General features: G+C 42.6%; 1 protein-coding gene across 1 annotated transcript in view; it reads right to left on the bottom strand.

Moving 5' to 3' along the window:
- Positions 1-21,256, bottom strand: part of Plxna2 (plexin A2) — a 198,642-nt gene that overhangs the window by 55,038 nt on the left and 122,348 nt on the right. Inside the window, exons 5-9 of the mRNA XM_052200345.1 lie at positions 12,004-12,104; positions 8,697-8,820; positions 7,165-7,318; positions 6,548-6,644; positions 4,242-4,356 (exon numbers count right to left, since the gene is read on the bottom strand). Coding sequence (XP_052056305.1) covers positions 4,242-4,356; positions 6,548-6,644; positions 7,165-7,318; positions 8,697-8,820; positions 12,004-12,104 — 591 coding nt within the window. The remainder of the gene's footprint in view (positions 1-4,241; positions 4,357-6,547; positions 6,645-7,164; positions 7,319-8,696; positions 8,821-12,003; positions 12,105-21,256) is intronic.

The raw sequence follows: 21,256 nt of genomic DNA, 5'->3' as shown, positions 1-21,256 counted from the left end.
ACTTTAAGAAAGAGGCCCTAGCCACTATGCTAGGAACCTGCACTCCACTTCCTTTGCTGAGTCAAGCTAGCAGCTGGATGGATTCTGGGCTTCCCTTACAGCCTCCATTTAGTTCTAGTGCTGTGCCAACAGCCAGCATGCATAAGGGCAAGGGAGTATCCATCTGCCCTCTGATGGGGACATGGGGAGAAGATGGAAAGAAGAGGGCAAGGCACCCAAGGCACAGACACTAAAGAGTGAAAGTTAAACTGAAGAGGGGATGTAAGTCTGCATTTGCCCCCAAGGTCTTTTGCTGATCATTTAATCCTGAGTAATAGGAAGGCTGTTCTCTGATCTTTCAAATCTCTCACTTGCCACTCAAGAGGAACTATGCTTCAGTGGTTCCTTGTGGTGAAGGGGTGTGGGCCTGCTTCCAATTATTCTTCTGGGGCTCAGTTCTCAGGCTTCCCCACCATAGTTTGTCTTGCTCCCTATCTACTTGCCTGCACTGGCTTTGTGTCAATTTGACACAAGCTGGAGTTATCACAGAGAAAGGAGCTTCAGGTGAGGAAATGTTTGTATGAGATCTAACTGTAAGACATTTTCTCAATTAGTGACCAAGGCAGGAAGGCTCCTTGTGAGTGACACCATCTTCGGGCTGGTAGTCTTGGGTTCTATGAGAAAGCAAGCTGAGCAAGGCAGGGGAAGCAAGTCAGTAAGTAACATCCCTCCATGCCCTCTATATCAACTCCTGCTTCTTGATCTGCTTGAGTTCCAGTCCTGACTTCCTTTGGTAATAAACAACAATGTAGAAATATAAGCTAAATAAACTCTTTTCTCCCCAACTTGATTCTTGGTAATGATGTTTGTACAAAAATTAAAACCCTGACTAAGGCAAACTGGTACCAGAAATAGGGCATTCCTGTGACAATCTAACCATGTTTTGGGGAGGACTGTGAAAGGACTTTAGAACTTTGGACTAGACGATCCATTAGGTGTTAAAAACTCTGTGAGATATTGTACAGGAGCTTAGAAGATAATGTTGAGAACAGTACAAAAGAGAGAGGTCTGGTTTGTAAAATTTCAAAGGGAAGATTAAAGACTCTTATAGCCATTGCAATATTGATTGTAAAGATTCTGTGGTTTTGGTTAGCTGGGGCTGAAGAATTAGCTGTGACTAACAAGATACCAGAACTACTAAAGTGAAAACTTCACATTACTGGGACTATTGATGCTGGTTAGCTGGAGCTAAGAAATCAGTGGTGATTAAGAAGAGACCAACGTCATTGATGTGAAATTTTCTAGAAAGTATTTTCTGAGAGCACAAAGGCTATGCTCCAAAGATAACCAAGGTTGTACCTTGTGCTGTGGCTGGACTTGGTAATGTATAAGAGTCACCCAGGTGGTCCTGATTTTGAAGACATAAAGGGGTCATGAAGAACAGCTGAGGATCCACACACAGAGGCTGTGGAAGGCCATTGGCAAAGGTGCAGCCTCAGTTATAATTAATGGCTCAGGACTGAAGGGGTCATGCAAAAGAGTTGAGGCTTGGTACCATAAAAGGAGTCTATGAGAGGCTATTGGTGAAGCCTAGTTATAGCAGAAGACATCAGTGTTTTGGAGGTGACAGTACCATGAGATGACCACCAAGAGCAGCAGCAGTAGTGGAGTACAGGCAGCTGGAGACTAGAAGACCAGGTGTGTGTTACAAAGGACAGAGATGCAGAAATGACCCCAAGCCCTTAGAGGAATCCAGAAAATTGTGAGTGGATCCCAGACATTAGATGGTTAGAGTTTGATTTTGATTTTGATTGTGACTATGCCCTGATGTTTTTCCCTCTTAAGGAAAAAATATTTTAGTAGAGCTCACAGTTAAGAGACTTTTAATTGTAAAAAGACTTTAAATTTTAAAAGAGATTAGATATTTTAAAGAGACTAAAATTTTAAAAATTTACAAAGGCTGGGAGACTTTTAAAGTTATTTAGATCTTAGAGATAAGAAGGTAAGGGTTGAGGCTTAATAGTGATGCGTGTGTCAAGTTGACAAGGGGTCAATTGTACTGGCTGGTTTTGTGTCAACTTTACACAAGCTAGAGTTATCACATAGAAAGGAGCTTCAGGTGAGGAAATGCCTCCATGTGATCCAACTGTAAGACATTTTCTCAATTAGTGATCAAGGTGGGAGGCCCAGCCCACTGTGGGTGGTATCATCTCTGGGCTGATAGTCTTGGGTTCTATAAGAAAGCAAGCTGAGCAAGCCAGGGGAAGCCAGCCAGTAAGTAACATTCCTCCATGGCCTCTGTATCAACTCCTGCTTCTTGATCTACTTGAGTTCCAGTCCTGACTGCCTTTAGTGATGAAGAACAATGTGGAAATGTAAGCTGAATAAACCCTTTCCTCTCCAGCTTGCCTCTTGGTCATGATGTTTGTGCAGGAATAGAAACCCTGAGTAAGATATTGCCCTTGTTCCAGCTGAAGGTCACCTTTAGTCTTGGCTCTGGATTTCTATCTGCCTGAAAAGGTAGCCTCCCGAGACACAGAATTGCTCTTTGTCCTGCTTTGCACCAGCTTCTTCCTGGGTTACAGCTTTCCTCTTCCAGTTTATGAAGGAATTTCATAACTTTAGTAGCCACAGTGAAGGTCGCTTTCTGAAGACAGTGATTAATAACTTTCTATTGCTTAACTCTTAGCTCTTCTGTAGTGGCTTGCTCCCCATGCCCATTCTTTCACTGGTTTTTAGGCTGTTAGCTCCTGCTCCAAACCTTCTGCACTTAAGTCCCTATCCTAAGAAGGCTGGATTCAAACTCTTGCAGAATCCCAAGCCTGGAATTAATTCCCAGGATCCATTAAGATCAATGTAGCATTCTGGCATGCCCAATGACTAGAAAAGAATCTTTTCTTGATTTTCCTGGGGACTGAATACCTGGCTCTATTATTCTGAGGCAGTTGTGGGTAGGTCTGTCTTAAACACTAGTTATGGGGTCACCTATCTGTTCCTCTCAATTCAGACAAACTACGTGTACTTTTTAAAAACTCCATATAATACAGATCATTTCAGAAAGGGTGAGTTGTTGAGTGTCAGATATATCTGTTTGCAAAACATTTTAAGGTCTATTTTATGGTTAGCCATATAAGCAACTAGCACAACTGTGAAGATTAGGAGAGTCAAGAAGTTCATTTTAGAATACTATTGACAAGTAGCAGTCCCCATTACTTAGACTTAGGTACAGAAGTCACTCACTGTTCACTATTTTCCTCATGTGTGCATTCTTCAAGCATTCACTGGTAAAGAATTAGGACTTAAAAATAAGACATGGCCTTTGCTTCTAGTTCATTGCAGGAGAGGAATATATCTAGAAAGGCCGCAATAGTATATGAAAATTCCACAGTCACTCATTAATATCTGCAAGTTTTTCTAAAATACTGTAAAACGTTTGTGTGTGTGTGTGTGTGTGTGTGTGTGTGTGTGTGTGGTGTAGGTGGTGTGAGTTGTGTGTACAAGGTCCTAATTGTCTAGTTCTAATTGACTACCCCTGGGCATGAAAAACAGACAAAAGAAAGGGAAATTGAGAAGCAAGCTTCATGGAGCTGAGGCATATGGGAGAATGTGAGAGAACCAAGCTTTGTGAATAATTGGTATTAAGTGGAATATTCATAGTAAAGATGAACATGATATTTTACTGTATCAATGACAAAGGCAGGTCAGACTTTAGGGAAGGAGCTTCATCTAGATAATATAATAGGACTTTTGGCAATGCTTGGTGCTTTTTGCTAGTTGGATTTCTTTCTGTCTCCAAGGCCACCCACCCAGTAATACATCAGAGTCAAAGAATCATTGAATTTTAGAGTTGGATGAAAAGTTGGCATGAAAAAATGGTTGAGAGTGAATGTTCTATTGAAGCACACTAAGTCTACAGCCAAGCAAAGAGCTAGGCTCAAAGAATAGACAGCATTCATTACAGTCTCTCAGAGCATGGAGTCTATTTGTTGGGTATGCTTCCTCCGAGCTTTTAGTTTCAACTAGGAATCACCTTTACACTCTTGAATACAGTTTTAATAGTCTAGCAGATTTAGCCTCTTTTGGGGGCCTCTGTTGCTGCTTTATTGGACCTTATAATATCATTTATTTGTAAAATGCAGAATCTCAGATAAGGTGACCAAGATAGGCAGGACAAGAGATGGTTAAGCCACTGAACAGACCATTTAGGATGCAAAGAGACTGCTTTTTTCAGAATGTCGTCATGCCACAGAGAATGTTCTTACCTCTGAAACATTGATCCTGCCTTCCTGGAATGAACAGGTAGTGGGGTCATGTGTACAGAGGTTACGGTACTTGCACCAATGGCAGCGGAAGGCGCTGTTAACACAGGACAGGCACCTGCAAGGAGGAGACAACAAGAGGACCAGACATACAGGCCTGTCATGAAGGAAGGCTGTTATCCTTACATTCTCATCTCACTCTTGGGAAGGTAAACTAGGGGACCAGATAGTACTGAGAATGTGGATTCTGCATCTGAGATGTTCATGAGGCCAGAAACTTAGCAACAAAGTGGGACAACAGTGGGAATAATTTAACCTACAAAACAGTAGTGTGCTAGTTTATATTTTCAGGAATTTTTCAAGCTAGACTATTTTACTTTAATGGAATGAAACTGACTATGGTCTGAGAATTTAAACCATGGAAATTGGTTTAATACTATGAATTAGATTTCTAAAAATCTAATTGCTGGCAGTTAGTGCCAGTATACTATGGGTTATCAGTCATAGCAGTTATCTGAAAGAGCAGAGAGGCAGAGATCAGGCAGATCTGGTACTATCTGGATTCTGCTGCCAGCACTGATGTCACCTTGAGTAAGTCACTCACTCTGTACATTAACATTTCTTCATCTGTCTGTTCCAAAATATTCCTGTGTAGTCCTCAGGGTTGTTTGGTGTTGTGAGGCAATGTATGGGAAATGTTTTGCTTTTTCAGAAGAAAAATATTAAATGTGATTATTATTTCAAGAAGTTAAATCATCTATTACTTCAACAACTTGAATAACATTTGACTATTAGTGATTTGGTTCAGAGCATTTGTGTTTCTTTATTGTGTTACATTATTGAATGGTAATTTTGCCCCTTTGGTAGCTAGTGGCCCTAGCATGGAGAAATAGCCTAAACCTATGGCATACATGTTATTCCCAGAGAGAGCACTTCTTTCTTTTTGAGCTCACCTGGTGGCTCTGTATGTGTGCACAAACCACTGTGATAGAAATGTGCTGAGAATTCTGATCTTCTTCCTCCTCCAGTTCTATGTGATAGCCTTTCAAAATACACTAAGTTGTTATAAACAGAAATACATCTGTAATCTGGCGCCACCTGGTGGGGTTCTTACTAAGTCTGGGTGGTAGGGGCTTCCATTCAGGGGTCTCAGGCTAGTAAGATGAAATATGAGGTGACTGGGTCCATACACACCCTGGAAAGGATTTTTTTCTAGCCATGCACACCCAAGGTCAGTCATGTTTAAAATCATTTTGTTTCTGAGTTTGAGTCATGTACTCCATCACTAATAGATTTTTGATAATATACATAATTCAACAAGTAAAAAACGAATGTAGTCTAGGGTAAAAGAAATGGTATTTGTTGGACTCGAACCTGAGTCTTCCACTGTCTCATTTGTCACTTTCATTTGGAGCACATACTGTCTAAGGGTCTCAGCTTACCATATTAAAAAAGGGGGGAATTGAACCTGATACTATGACTTTTAATAGGAATAAAGAAGGATAAGATAATGTTCAGAAATAAAATAGAATCCTGGCTGTCAAGGAGACTTGTTTTTCTCTGCTAAAGCTTGCTCCCTGTGACAGCATCTTTCTTGACACAGAAATATATCACTGAATGTGGTGACTTCACACTGGATTGCTATCTCACAAACAATAGATTCTGTTACCACTGTCTTAGATTCTGAAGGCTGACAGGTCCTCCCTCCAAAAAGTCTGTAATTCCTAAGCTGGGTTATCTGGGGGTTGAAATGTAGTGGGTTAGTGGTCATTTTTATCTAGTTCTGTCTCAGTCTCCTTGCCCTGCCTTAGTTGCCTCTAGCCATTTCCCACCTCTTGTTCCTTTTGTTCTATTCTGCTCATAACATATTAAGGAAGGGTATGTTGCACCCTGAAGTTAAAATGTCTTCTGCTTCTTCCAGCCCAGGCCCTCTCATTGGATACTGAGAAAGGCTGCTTCTTATGCCTGTCCTCCTTTGTGTGCATATCAGAGTCTTTCACACCCACTGCAGTCTCTGCCTTCAAAGCCACTGCCAATTGGCTGAAGTGAAGACCTCTTTTTTACAGCTTTTAGGTCAGTACCCTCTTCTTACCATCCTAGCTTCAGAATTGAGGATAGATTATACTAGGGTGGGGCCAAAGAAATGAAATTAGGGGCCGTGGTGAGTGACTACCATTCAAAAGAACATGTTTCAGCCCTGCTAGAGAGACTTCAGTGTTACTACTGAACAAGTCTTGCTCTAGAGGAAAGAAGTAGAACCCCATACCCACATCCAGGCCCAGGCAAGGCTCTTTTTGAAGCATGCTTACAGTTGGTGGGCACTGCAGTTATAGAACTTGAATTCAGTGCTGACAAAGATCTTTCCTGTCTCTTTGGATCTCAGCTGCAGCTCTAGGCCAAACCAGTCTGCAAGAGAAGACAGAGTGAGAGAAACTGGGGCCCAGTGAACACCCTGAGGGGAAGGCCAAGTCATAGAGCCACCTAGGAGTACAGATGGTAGAGAAAGCCTCCCTGAACCTGTTTTTCCCCTCAGAGAATCTCAGTCTGTCCTTCATTAACAGATTTCATGAGTCCCTTGACTTGGCTAGGCATGATCGATTACTGAAAGAATTTCAGAATATTAGCTCAAGAATCATTCAAACCAAGTTCCGTGGAGAGAGCTCAAAGCAATTGATTGCCCAAATCTCACCTGTTTCTAGAAAGGACAGAAAGTGTACACAGTGCATACTATATATTTTCATCCCAAGAGGAATGAACATTTTCCTCCTTTAATCTCACTTTGGGCATAGCTGTGTGCTTTCAAACTCAAGTTGCATAAGCCAATATTAGCATCTGGTATGTGAATACTGGTCAGGTAGCTTCATGCCAATATTTGTAACTCCTAAGCTTACCATGGCACCCATGGCTCTTTTGACACAGTCCTTACCTTGATCCAGAGGGATGACAGGGACATCCTTGGGTCCAGGTGAGATGCAGATGACTTGGCTCCCAGACACCTGCCCCTCAACCTCAGTCAGGTTCCCAAAGGCACAGGCAATACCCTCAGAGAGGTTGGGAGCATCATTCACAACTAGGCTGAGCTGTGGGAGAAGCAAGAACTCAGAAGAGCCAGTTACCAGGCAAGGTTCCCTGTCTGGACCTATTGCTCAGGGACCTCTTTGATCTCATCTATAAAAGAAGGGCACTGGTCTAGCAATCTTCCATTTCTGACACAAAGCAATTAGAATAACAAGTGGTTGTATGCTGTGTGGTGTCACTAGTCTTCATAAAGATTATTGTTGTTACTACTTCAATCTTATCCAACATTGGAAAGCACTTGATGTTCAAAGAAGTTATGAGATTTGTACCAACATTCATCTCAGACTATGCTCTATGTGACTTGGAAATTAGTTGAATGCAGAGAGGAACCTGCAAGTGAGTCATAAGCTTAGGTCTTTACCACAGGCCTTATCTTGAGCTCCTGGGAGTGTAAGTTTCACCAGGATGGAGGCTGGCCAGGTATGGAGCTAGGCTGGTAGAAGAAAGCAGATCCTTGCCCTGCCATTCATCTATTTCTTTGGAAACTGTGTGCCCCAGAGCTTCTGCTCCTCTATTATCTCTGGGCCTTTTACTTTCCAGCAGTGCCCTGGTGTGGGGCAGGAGGCTCACAAGATGCCCAGGGAATCAGAGAAGGTTCACTGATGGCTAAATAATATCTATTATCCAAGGACTCCAGTCTAGAACAGCAGTCTCCAGCATCTCTAAATTTGCAGAGTGTCATTGTAGTGGTAAAAAATAAGACTTTCAGAATTTGGAAAATGTTGTTTTGAACTCAAGTCACTTTTCAATTAGTTTGTCCTCAGCTCTCACAATAGGCACAGCTTCCTTGATTGTTTCATTAGCCTCACCGTAGCTAAAACTTCTTGGTGGGGGTATGAAAGAACCAAAATTATGGAAGGTTCATTAGCTAATTAACATTCATGAAGCTCATAAAACCTTCACAATGAAAATGCAGTTATGGCCTAAGGACATAGTATATTTTGAGTTGTACCTTGACAGGTGGTTATTTTATTATGTTTAATATCCTTTTAAAGCATACACTTTGAATGAATCTCAGTTTTCTTTTAATCTCTCTTCTGCCTCTGCCAAGCATGGTAGCAAGCTAAGGCTTTCTTGAATAATTAACAAACAGAAGACAGAAATCATATCATATCCTAAGAATGTGCTGTTAAGTATTGTATGATATCATAGATTTTTTTGTAGCTAAATACAAAAAAAATTCAGATTTACAAAACAGATCTGTGGATAATAAATTTGCAGAATGTGTTGACTATACCCTTTACATCAGGAGTTACCTAAGGGGTGTGTGTGTGTGTGTGTGTGTGAGTGTGATATTAGCACTGAAATCCTGATCATCGGTATGTGCAGGTATTACAGGAAGTGTGCTCTGTGCTTCAGTCCTCCCTGCTGTGTACTTACCAGCCGGCTGTGGTCTGACACAGAGATGCTGTTGGGGTGCACCTCAAGGCTCATGCACTGGTTGATACTGGCAGCAAATCGATTTGTTTCCCAGGCCCGTTGGCATTTGTCCTTTCGAGAGCACCTACATGAACACAGATTCATAAGAGGTCATGACTCCCACTGTCCCTGGGTAAGAGTGTGTTGCTGCCCTAGCACTATATCTTGTTGCCTGGTGACGACTTTCACTGCATTCTCAGGTGTCCACTATAACATGAAGCTAAAGTTATTTCATAGAAGGGGTATTAATTCCAAACCAAGATGCTGTTAAGTATAAAGAACACCATTAGTACTATGGATTCTTAGGTAACAAATTTGGGATACTTGAGAAGGAGAGCTATGAACGTGAACCTTACAGTTAGAGTGTTAGTCTCTAATACCTACTAGCTGGGTCTCACTGGTCAAGTTACTTAATCTTTCTCTTCTCTGTTTTCTCATCCTTAATTAGCAAGGATGTTGATAATACCCTACCTTGTAGGGCTACTCTAAGAGTAAAGTGCAGTAGTACTCAGAATGCAACATGGCATATGTATCCTCATGCTAGCCCTTGAGATACTGAAATTAATAACATTATCATTTCTACCCAAAGGTGTTAACAAGCAAGGGTCTTTGTTGTGAGACAGGATGCACATGATCTTTGGCTGTATTAATAGTTCTTTAAAGGAAGAGACCATGTTTTATTCAATGAGATATTCTACCTGTCACAAGCTATATTTTAAATAAATGTCTGTGTCATGAAATAATGCCTTAAGTCAAAGAGACAGATGAAGCAGGTGTCCAGGGTTGCTTGTGTCAGAAAGCCCACATGGCCATTTCTCCTGAAATGATCTCTAGCTTCAAGGTCCTCATTCCATGGTGGTAGGTAAGTGAGATGTTACCTGAACTCAGAAGCTTAGGGCTATTATCTGCTGTGTCCTATGGGACAGGTTCAGGGCTAGTGTAACTCCAAATCAAATAGCCACAGAGTACAGGACTATGTAGTCAAGCAGTATTTCCTACTCTGACTGCCCAAGTTTCTCCCCTTTTCCCTTCCAAGTACATAATGGATTCAAATGTGAGTGCTGTCAAAGGAAGAATTATGGAGGTTTAAGTGAATCCTTATGATGGTTTTAAAGTGAGCTCTTTACTAGAACCTTTATCTCATTGACTAACAGAAATGACTCTTTTTGAAAAAATCATACTATTTATGGCAACAACCCTAACAGAGATAAATAGTCTGGGAGACAATAACATACTTGCAGGGGCAAATCATACAGAAGCAACAGGAGGGATTCAAAGCTACTGGGACCTAGAGGTTCTGATATTAGCCCTTTGCCTCAATCCTCTACTGTTTTAGAAGTGGCTGGCTTTCAGCTATGGGATGCTTAGGTAACAAATTTGGGGTACTTGAGAAGGAGGGCTATGAATGTGAACCTTACAGCTAGAGTGTTAGTTTCTAATACCAGGCCTTGACCAGTAACTTGACTAGTGAGACCCAGCTAGCATTTGTTACCTAAGCATCCCGAGACTGAAGTTGCTGCCTCACTGTCCTGCTAGCTGGGCAGTCTTGGGGGTAGGTGGGAGAAGAGTACAAGAGGGTCTTATGAAGATATGAATGCCAGGTAATGAGAAACCTGCCTATAAAAGGTACAGCTCCTTTCCCCAGCCAAGGTAGAATGGCTGGAAGGTGTATACCCAGGCAGGTGGGGAAGATTCCCTGAAGACAAGTGAGGAGTTCAGTGGGCAGAACCTGGGCTATCTTGATAAAGAGTTCCATCCTTCTAGAAGACACCTGGATCAGGAGAAGGATGAGGTGTTCTAGGGTATTTGAGAGATAGGATCATTATTGATCCAATAATAAGTGCTGATACAAGCTGGAGAAAATAAACAGTGACTCCAATTGTCACTGTAATGACAGTGCTATAATTCTACAGCATTCTTTCTGTATATGCAGAGTGTAACAGGCTCTGAAGCCTGAGACAAAGGCAGGGAGGGAAGATGGGGCAGGATGTATGTAGATGGGACAGGTGAGTGACTCCTGCAGAGTGTGAGGGCCTAAAGCCTGGGACATTCCCATGTAGCTGTGAGCGAACTGTCAAATTCTCAGAGAAAGAGCCTGCAGATTCTTGGGTCAGGCACACTGAAACTTGACAAATTTACCAGCTTTTCCATTCCTAGAGTGGAGTTGCTGGCTCTGGCATCTTGACCCCTGGACTGACTTACATGAAAACAAACTGTCCAGGTTTTGTTGAGATCACTTTTGTCAAACTTTTTGAGAAGTCCCTTACCTCCAAAAACCAAGCAGGGACTCAATCCTTTGTTAGTGGGCTTAAATCCAGTCCAGATTTTGCATCTGTGAAGCCTCCCTCACTCCCTCCCTCCCTCCCTCCCTCCCTCCAGAGCCCTCCCAACACCTGCTGCAGGGGCTGAAAGCCAAGAGCTATTGTGCAGGACCCTGAACTCTGGCCCTCTGCCTCCTCCTCCACCCCAAACCCAGCACATTTCATAGAAATGCTTTGCTAGCTGGCATGGTGCCATGGAGTTTCCAACACTATTGGGCAACAGAATCCCTAGCCAGGCTCCAGTTTTAGGGCTTTCACCCTTTTTCTCTTCCTCTGGGGCTCCTCGAATTAGGAAGTTTAAGTGTGATTTTGCATTTCTATAGAGTTGTTGTTCAATGGTGGGGCTGTATTTGAATATGGATATGTGGCCAGTTGGATGCAATGAAGACTTCTTGGAATTATGAAATAATGAGGCCAGAAGGGTCCTCCCAAAGGTACAGAGACCTTAATATTGTTTTGATTTGTGTTGCCTCTTCTTTGTTTCCAAAGCACTTATTATTTCATTTAGGTTTCACAATTCACGTGTGAAATAGGCAAAGGAGAAATAGAGACCCAGAGTTGTCAGGGGACCCACCTAGGGTCACACAGCAGCAAGCTGGAGTGCAAATTCCAAGTTCTGGGGTCCTACCATCTGGTCTGTAAGCCTTAGGCCAGCTTCTTGTCCAGACAATGCAAGGGACTTTTGGAAATTTTAGGATTCTACAGCTGCCCTATGACTTTTCACAATAGCCTGAGAACAGTCATGTGGTTTTAAAGTTGCAGAGAAGATGAGCGAAGGACTGCATGTAGGAAGCAGACCCTCTGGCCTCTCCCTGTCTTCCACATTGTATCTCATTTTTAATCTCTACTGTTCAAAAGAGGGAAATTCCTTTACTACTCAGTCCACCACACTAGGAAACCCCCAGTCTTCTGCATGCTAGGACCATCTCTGAACACCACAAACTTACATGTTGTGCAGGGCACACCAGCCACAATGAGGATCACCTGAGCTTAGACATTCTCCACAAGTTGTATACTGTTCACATGATTCAACAGGAACTCTGGTGACCTGGCAGCGAGAGGAAAAAGAGCATGGAAAGATCATGTTGTGACAAATTGAAGACGCATTTCGAAACTCTCTCCTTTATTCCCCCCTAAGGCATTTCCATCTCATTGTGGGCAAGTCTGAAGAGGCTAACTCTAAACAGGAAGTATGGTAGCTCCAGCCTCTTTGATTTTTACCAAGAGTAGAGAGAGAATCCTCCAGCCTATTGCTTCTTTCTATCAGTGTCTTTTCAAGAGCCCGGCAAGTGCTGAAAATGGGTAATTCTGCTAAAAGGCCATTGAGTGGCACAAACTCATCTCTGAAGAGTTTTCAGCTGGGCTTAGGCTGAGACATCCTTCCTGCACTGCACACATGGGGTGTGGGGAGAAACTTTTCCCATCAAATAATATTCATAGCCAACCAATGTACCACCTGGATCCAATTATCCCATTCTCTGATGTCTGCATTCAGTTTCTCTAGTAAATCTCCCATTCTTTGGGAAGTCTGGCAAAATGGGAATCTCCACAGAGAAGAGCTGCCTGTTTGACTCTGCTTTGCCTGGTTAGTGGGAATTTGTAGATCAAGCCCTCCCCCCCCCCCTCCAGCAAACCACAAACCTCCAAAAGCCTAGCTTTTTAAACCCCTGCTGGTTTTCTGGAGGAACCTGGCAAGCACCTGAGTAGGGTGAGTGTGGATACCATTCTCCTGCACCTGCCCAGCACATGTGACAACAAGGCCAGGCAAATTGAATAGAGGGTTGGAGTTTTCCATTTGACATATCTTAGGTGTCTGTTACTGGCTGGGTAAGAGGCTTCTGAGTTGCAAAAATGCATGCTGGGTTGGAAATACAAACTCATTTGCTAGGTCATAGAGGACTGTCACCTACTAGAAGTGTGAGCCCAGGTGAAAACATGACCTGTAGCCCAGTGACAATGTTCTGCCACTGGCAGGGGAATAAAGATATGAGGGGAATATGTTCATAAAATCCTTTCCAGAGGATTAGCATGGATCCTAACATGGTAAACTCAGGGAAAACTTATTGAATGTCAGTTCTGTGGCAACCTTGATGTTCAGCTATAGAGAATCCACAACAAATGGCACAGATTCAACCAGCACAAAGTCCAACAGTTCACAGGAGTCAGCAGTCCCTAACTCAAATTTGCTCTGTAGGTTGCTCAGTATTAAGAGTGTAGGGTATGAGCACTAAGTGCTGTGGGAGCTCAGGAGAAGTACATTCAGGCTAATGTGTCAAGAAGATGGAGACAGGGGTTAAGGGCAAGTCTTCAAAGATGAGGATGGATCCAGCTGAGCGGGTTGACACATGTCTGGAATTTAGCACTTGAGTTTTGAGTGGGAATTGAGATAGGAGTATTATACATAAGTTACCTAGCCTGTGCTACATAGTGAATTCCAGGCCAGTCTGGGCTACAAAGAAAAACTTAGTCATAAAAATAATAGGCATAGAAGGAGAAGGAGGAAGGTGAGAAGGAGGAAGAAGAGAAGGAAGAAAAGGATGATAAAGAGAAGAGTCATCTGATGGAGACATCCAAAAGACTTTCCAAGCTGAAAGTCTTTTGGATTCCAAGATTATCATGGGCAAAAGTCACAGATAAGTTCATTCTAGTTTTAATTCCTAGGCTGGGAGAGGCAGTAAGTCATTCTAGGCCTACACACTCTTATTACACCATAACATTTAATACAACTGAGTGGGAGACATGTTGAGCCTTAAAAGTCAAACCTCCTTGATAAGGAAATAAGATGTATGGAGAGTAAACACAAAATCTGGAAATTTGGTTTAAAAAGTAAACACCTCAAGTGTAGGTTGTGGCATCACTGGTTTAAAAACCTCAAACATAATATATCTGAAGTGTTAAGCTGATTGTAGATCAGTCTGATATGACCTGTTAGGGTGATGTAATGAGGAAAGAGGCTAATGATATCATGGACCACCAAAATAGATTTACAGTAACAGACAAGAAAGTATGACATAAGAAATTCAGGACTGTCTGATCTGCAATAGTCATTTTGTCTAAAATATACTACTTATCATGGGAATGAGTAGCAAGCAGGGTGGTATTCCTCTGGAAGCTGTGAAAAGGAATTTAGCCATGAAAGGAGACTGTGGTCCCTTACAACTCATTTATCAAAAAAATTTATCTGTGTTTACTTATAATATGGTATATATGTGCATGTTATATATTTATATGCATGTATGTATGTATATGGTATATATGTGCATATGGTGTGTGTGTGTCTGTGTAAGTAAATGCAGGCATGTATTTGCCATAGTGCACAACATGTGGTCAGAAGACAATTTCAGGTGTCAGTCTTTGCCTCCTACCTTGTTTGCAACTGTTCTTGTTGTTCACTAAGATATACAACAATCTAGTCGGCCTATGAGTTTCCAGGGATTCTCCTAGAACTCCCCCTGCCCCAATCCTGTTGTTGTAGCACTAGGGTTCTAAACCATGTTACCAGGCCCAGCTTTATGTGGATTCTAGGGATCTGATCTCAGATCCTCATGCTTGTGCAGCAAATGCTTTTCCTTCAGAGCTTTGTAGCTCAAGACTTTCACATCTGACAGTTGAAAGAAAATATCCAGTTATTACCACCAAAGAAAAATACTTAAAACCTCCTCACAGTTGGCAACACCTGCAAGAAGCACCTTTCTGACAGATGCTTCCTGCAGAAATGGATGCAGAGCCCAGGCTTCATGATTCTAAATCTCTCAGGGTATCTGGGACTCCAAGGCCCAATAGGTTTCTGTTGGCCTCCTCTGGTCTACTCTGCACAGCCTAAGAGCATCAATACAGAGCCCATTCCCTTTCTTGGGTTTCGGGATGCTTGTGAGTGATGTCTGCATCTGGCTGGAAATTAAAACAACTGTCTGCACTGCATTCGGCCCGTCTGTCAAAACACAGCCTGGCTCTCAGCAGCTGGGAACAGGGGCCTTGAATGAAAGCAGTGTCTCCAGTAACAAAGCCCACTTTCATGCCAAGTGCCATGGAGATAGTGAAACCCTGTTCTTCTCCAAACATGAAACTAACAGCACAACTATTTTTCCTGTCTTCTGGGCCCTCCTGGTGTGACATTTTTTTTTTAAAGGCAGAGTAGAGTGAAACAGGAAACTTAGAAGGAGGGATGGCTTGAGAACTTGCATTATTCTTTATGATCTACGAGCTAGGCACAAATCAGAGTGACAGCTGCCACAGAGACTGGGAGGAGACCCTTAATAGGAAGCTCCTGTGACCTGCCCTGTGTATACTGTCACATAACTTTAGTTTCATTCATCAGCTAGTGCTTTTGGTTTGATTCTCCATATAGGTTAGTAGTACATACTTCAGGAAAATGAAAACAAGCAAACAGCCAGCATTAAAACACAGCTATTACTCCAAGTTATCCATGAGCTACCACAAGACCAAACTACTGTATTTTAAGGGTAACATGAAAAAAGGCAGAGGGGATTTTGAGAGAGGAAAGACATTGGTGTCTTCACTATCTAATATGATCATCACTAACCCTGCATGCCTGTTGAATATTTGAGAGTGCTAGTCCAAACTGAAGTGTGCTATAAATATCCAATGTATACTGATCCCGAAGATTTGGTAAAGAAAAAAAGGCAAACATACTAGGAATTTGATATTGATAGCTCTAAAAGTTAATGTTTTGCATATATTAGGTTAAATGAGATCTTTTACTGTTTGAAATGTAGCTACTAGGAAAGTGGCAACCAAGCCTGAAGCTTCTCTGTCTGTAGCCAATATTTGGTTTGTCTGCCTGTGCCACCAGGAGGATTTTGTTTAAGACTGGCATGGCCTGGGCCCTTCAGGATGAATATCTTTAATGTTTTTCAGGAGGATAGACCCACATCCCAGGAAAGCAGTCTCTTAGGAGGCAGTATGAGGACAAGGTGGCAAGGTATGAGTTAGAAATGTGGGTTTGGGTTTCCTTGGGAATGCTATGGAAGGCCAAAGGAGCTAGAATGTAGAAAGTCTATGAACTCTTTAGCTTGTTATTTACAGGTCAAAAGAATATCTTTTATAAATGGGGTTTACCAAGGAGCTGTGGCTCTCAATGCACAGTCCTTGAACTACAACCTCCGTTAGCACCATAAGGTTAGGCAACAAGGTCCAGGTCTGCTCAGTCAGACCTCTATCTCTCTAGCTGGTTTGTAGGTGTGTTGTTTAGGAGCCTCTGACACAGCTGACTTAAGCTTCTTAGGACATTTTAAAATGACAGGTCTTAGGGTCAGAAAAAAACAGAACCAGAGTGCCATTAGACTATGGGAAGATGTAATGTTTTAAGAGCCTGGATGCAAACAAAAGAACACTGGGGACTTCAAACCCAAGGAGAAACAGGCTTCTTCCATTAGATTTTATGTTTTATTTTAGTTTATTTTTTTTGAGACAAGGACTTTCTAGATAGCTTAGGCAGGCTCTGAAATCTCCTTCCTCCTGCCTTGTGTGCCATCATACCTTGCCTGAGAAATTTTAAGTCCTAGTCCTTGGACTCTTCAAATAACCATGTTAAATCCTGAGAAATTTGGGACAGACCTGTGTGGAGCCCAGAAGGTAGTCTTGCACTTGCTGGAACCAGATAGAACCAGGCCTCAGGCCTCAGGAGAATGGGCAGGTTTTTTTTCCCCAAAGTGAGCATGATATGTTGGGAGCAGGGCTTTTCCAGGGCTGATTATGAATTTAATGGGACACTCCTTGATTCTTTAGTCAGTGTTTGCTTATTATTTCATCTTAACTAGGCTAAAGTCCCTCCAGTGAATACTGAGATTTCAGATTCCTGGATTGGCTTAGGAGCTCTGAGATGCATTGCATGGGAAGGCTCGGATAAAAGGGCATCATCTCCTGCCCCTGCATGCCTGCTGCCTCCCTGGCACCCAAGAGCTACTACCTCTGACTGTGTTCCACTCTCACAGTCCACATTCTTTCCTGTTTGAACTTATGTCTTATAATTACATTTCTAATGAATATAACTGTCCTATTAAGTCATTTACTTAAGAAATAGTCCTAATTAAAGATGACTCATGCTATGTTCTTAGCTCCTGGGGCCTAGAGGGCCCTGCATCATGGTACCTTCTGGGACCTTAATTAGTAGGGCTCAGTGTGGTATACATGTGGGGGTCTCTTCCCCAAACTCTCTCCACTCAGTACACTGGGCTCATTAGGGATATCCTAAAATTATGATTGGTTGTGGGGACAAGTCTCTGGGGGAAGCTACTAGAATCTTCCTTGTTCCTGAAGTTCTTGAAGACTATTCTGAGACAGGATGATTCTGTGACCCTGATAAAACCGCCATTCTCATACTGGGTAGAGGCCTAGTACAGCTTCTGTCCACAGAGCAGATGTAAGAATTCCCAGAAGTATTAGAGCAAAACCTCAAAGCTGATTGTCCAAAAGGACAGAACACTAGTGTTAATCTGCTACCCTGTATAAAAATCTGGAAGAAGCAAAATGGTTTTGATACCTGGACTCTCCAGATGAGCACCTGACTTGAAAGTACAAAACTTCTATAATATAGATCATGTCTGAAGCACAGGTGTTGAGTGAACCTTTGGGTCATACTAATTTGTGTGACAAAAAGGGTACATTCTCTACCCTCTTAGAACCCAAAGTTCAGTGGGGAACAAGACTCATTCCAGTGTGGTAAAACTATAATGGAGGTAAAAATCAAGGTATAGCAGTGGCTCAGAGGTCAGAGCAGTAGCTAACCACTTGCTGCAGGGGTAGCAGCTGGAGTACAGTATTCAGAGTCTCACAGGATTCCTTTGGGGCCATGTAAATGAGAGATAGAGTAGGAGGGAAAGGATAAGGGAAAGCTGTTCCCCAGACACTGAGCATCTAATCCTCTGCTTCTCTGGAATTTGCTTGCCCCCTGCCAGATGGGACACCTGTTCTTACATGTGTGCCCTGCTCCTGACACAAAAGAAAGGAACACAGACCTCTGTGGCTGAGAGCCAGGTGACAGGGTGGGAGGTGTCATAGACAGCCTGGCTGGAGCATGCAGTTGCCCTAGTCAACAACAGTCTGATCCCCAGGGCCAGGGGCAAAGCACACAGCAGCTGAAACTGATGAAAATGACTCCTTGGCCTCTTTCCTCCCTTTGTGCCTTTTGTAGCAGTCCTTCCCTACAGACTGTTTTTTGCCCCACGTTTGTAGGATTTCAGCTGAGCCCATTTTCTTCTCTGCCAGTGCATCCCAATGCTGATTTTGAGAAATGATCTGACAGTCTTTGGCAGATAGGGCGATGACATGCTAGAGAATCATTCCCTGGGTTCTGTGTAGACAAAGGCCTACTACAAAGGGGCTTAAATTCACAGAATGATCTCATTTGATCTGCACAACTCCCAAGAGAGCAGGCCATTGGGTTTTGTTATATATTATGATACAGGCTGGATCCAACAGAAAATTAAGGCACCAAAGAATTGTTTTCACTGACTGTCACACTGAGTGGTTTCTTTTCTGAGACAAGCTGTGAAGGCTCCTGCTATGGGATAGAAAAGATCAATTTCAGGAGAGAGATGATGGGCCAGGTCTGAAGCAGGATCAGAATAGGTCCAGGAGGTTGGAGGCCACCAGTACCTGCAGCAGGAGACACCTAATGGTTCTAGCTGATAGCATAGGTGATGGGTCTTGTTGTCTGTTGACCCCTTCCCCCACCAAGTCTTGTCACTGTTGTAATTTGTTACTAATACTATGGAAACCCCAGCGATGATTCTTCCTAGCAACTAAGGGTTTGTCCTGCTTCTACACCAATGGTGGTCTAGGTTCTTCTAGAGAGCAAAAGGCTGCTAGTGGTCAGGAAAGCCCACCTATAGCTCTGATTCTCTCAGGTATGCATGAGATAGCCACTCTAAGTCACACCTCTAGACCTACCTTGTACTACAGTCCCTTTGGCCTGTCATATCTCTATCCAAAATCACCTACATGTCTCTCTTTTCCTGCACAGAAACAAAGCTGATTGAGTACTGGATATCCAAAGCCACCCAGGGACAGCATAAAGGTGTGGAGGCACCAGTAATATCAGACTGCTGACAGACTGCTGGATGACATCACTTTGCTCTGAGCTTAGGAGTCAACATAGGATGTGGAATAAAATAAAGTAGCAAGAACAATATTCCAATAGTTGCCACTGACCTAGTAGCTCCTACATACCAGGCACTTGACATGTATAATTTCATTTATCCCCTATGCTTACATGACATAGAAATGCATTTAGTCTTGTTTTCCCATTAGGATGCAGAGTCCCAGATTAAATAAACTGTCAGGGTCACATGACTTGTAGGTGGAAGAAACAAGAGTCCAGGTCTGTCTGTCTCCCAATAAAGGCAGTAGGCAAGAGCAAGAATAAAAGGAAAGCCCTTCCTTCCAGACTGTTCGAGATCTGACATCCTGCATACCTTTCTGCTCCTTTGCTGTCCTGCATCTCAACAGTGTTTCATTTGGTGAATCAGAAGACAGAGAGCACAAAATGAGATAAGATGGTAAAGAGGGAGACAGATCATGGAGGAAGACAGTTGGCTGCTGAGGTATTTTATAAGCTGATGATACCAGAACTATAACAGAAGAGCCATGGACAGGTTCCACCCATGTGAGTCTCCTGAAGAAGAGGAATGATTTTATTCCTGTCTGGACTGTGGTTCCTCATGTGGCTCTAGGCCTTTTTGTGATAACTATATCAAAGTTGGATAATACTACTAGACCAGATGAATTACCCAGCAGGCAGAGCTCCTCTGAGTCCATACTTCTAGCAGCTATCTTTTCTACCAATCAACACCCAGTAATGTTGTCTTTATTATTTATCTTCATGACTAGATCTTTATCTTTACAAATCAATAATCACGTCCAGAGATCCTTAAAACTTCATTAAAGCAAATGCTATCAAGGACCTGCCTGTCCTGTAAGTTATGAAAGTCTGTGAGCATTGCCACTAAGAAAAAGAAGGTACAAACTCCAGCAACCCAGAAGTGGTTCTTAAGCCTGCGGCCACAGCTTCAGAAATCTACAGCTTCTTGACCCTGAGCTGACCTGAGGTCATGTACTAAGACTCCTGACTATCTGTAGATCTGAGGGTAGAGTGAGTTCAAAGAGAAAAATTTATTTTTAATGACTTGGGTGAGAGGGTAGTAGCTAAGTAATTCAGAGTAATTAAAGCTATCTATCACTCTGAAAGAAGTACAAAGTTGGTTGTGATTTTCAGACACATTTCCCCTCTTTCATAAATTTCCACAGAGGTTCTATGGAAGTCAAGATGGAAAGAGTGGGAACCAAAGCCTCTAGCCACAAACAGTGCAATCCAACCTTCTAGTGAGCAGAGGCTTCCTGAGACCTACTGTGGTATTGCAGTCAGGTAGGCCTTGGACTCTCTAGGAACTTCCTCTAGAGCAACAGACATTGTATATGCTGGTTAAGAAATAGTTAGAAGACAGTCCTCATTTCCTCAGGTCGTGCTCTCATAACCTATAGTATATTAAGATTAGACCTCTTTTAGCCTTTGGTTCCTTCCACACAATGGAAGCAACTGTAGTATCTGTTCTACTTTGAGACATATATGACATGTCTTTACAAATGGGCTTGCGCACAGTTGGTGCTCAATCATTCAACTCATTCTCCAACAGCAGTCCTCTTAGAGGGAACAGCTTGTGCTTGGGAAGGTGTCAGGAGGGCCCAGCTTTTAGTGTTGTCACTGTCCTTGAGCATTCCACCTGGTCTCTCTGAGCTGGGCCTGCTCATCTACCCTAAGGGATGAGTACAATGCCTGCAGAACAGTATAGCCCCTCCAACCACTGATTCCTAACATAATCCCATCATTGTACAGGGTCTAGGATTATAGGCTGAAAATGCCAAGTTAAGCTTAGCCTCCAATGGATGAAGATAAAACAGATTGGCTAGACTATCTAGCCAATTGGCTGTACTATCTTTCAATAGCAGAGTCTTTTTCCAGCAGGACTCCTAGGCTGGAAACACTAGGGAAGTAGAAGTGGAGCCCTTTCTAGTTTAAAATTATAGAGGATCTACAGAGAATCATCAGTAATGCTGATTCTGTGTGGTCTCCATGACAACAGCAGATTTATTCAGTTAGGGAAAGCAGGTGGGATAGGAACCAGGAGTTGAGAAGTACTGAGAAAAAAGGAACTAAGAAATAATTCAAACAGATCTCCTATC

The sequence above is a fragment of the Apodemus sylvaticus genome, chromosome 12, assembly GCF_947179515.1.
Source record: "Apodemus sylvaticus chromosome 12, mApoSyl1.1, whole genome shotgun sequence".
Classification (NCBI taxonomy): Eukaryota; Metazoa; Chordata; class Mammalia; order Rodentia; family Muridae; genus Apodemus; species Apodemus sylvaticus.
Note: the sequence above shows the minus strand (reverse complement) of the source record. Positions and strands in the feature narration are given on the sequence as shown.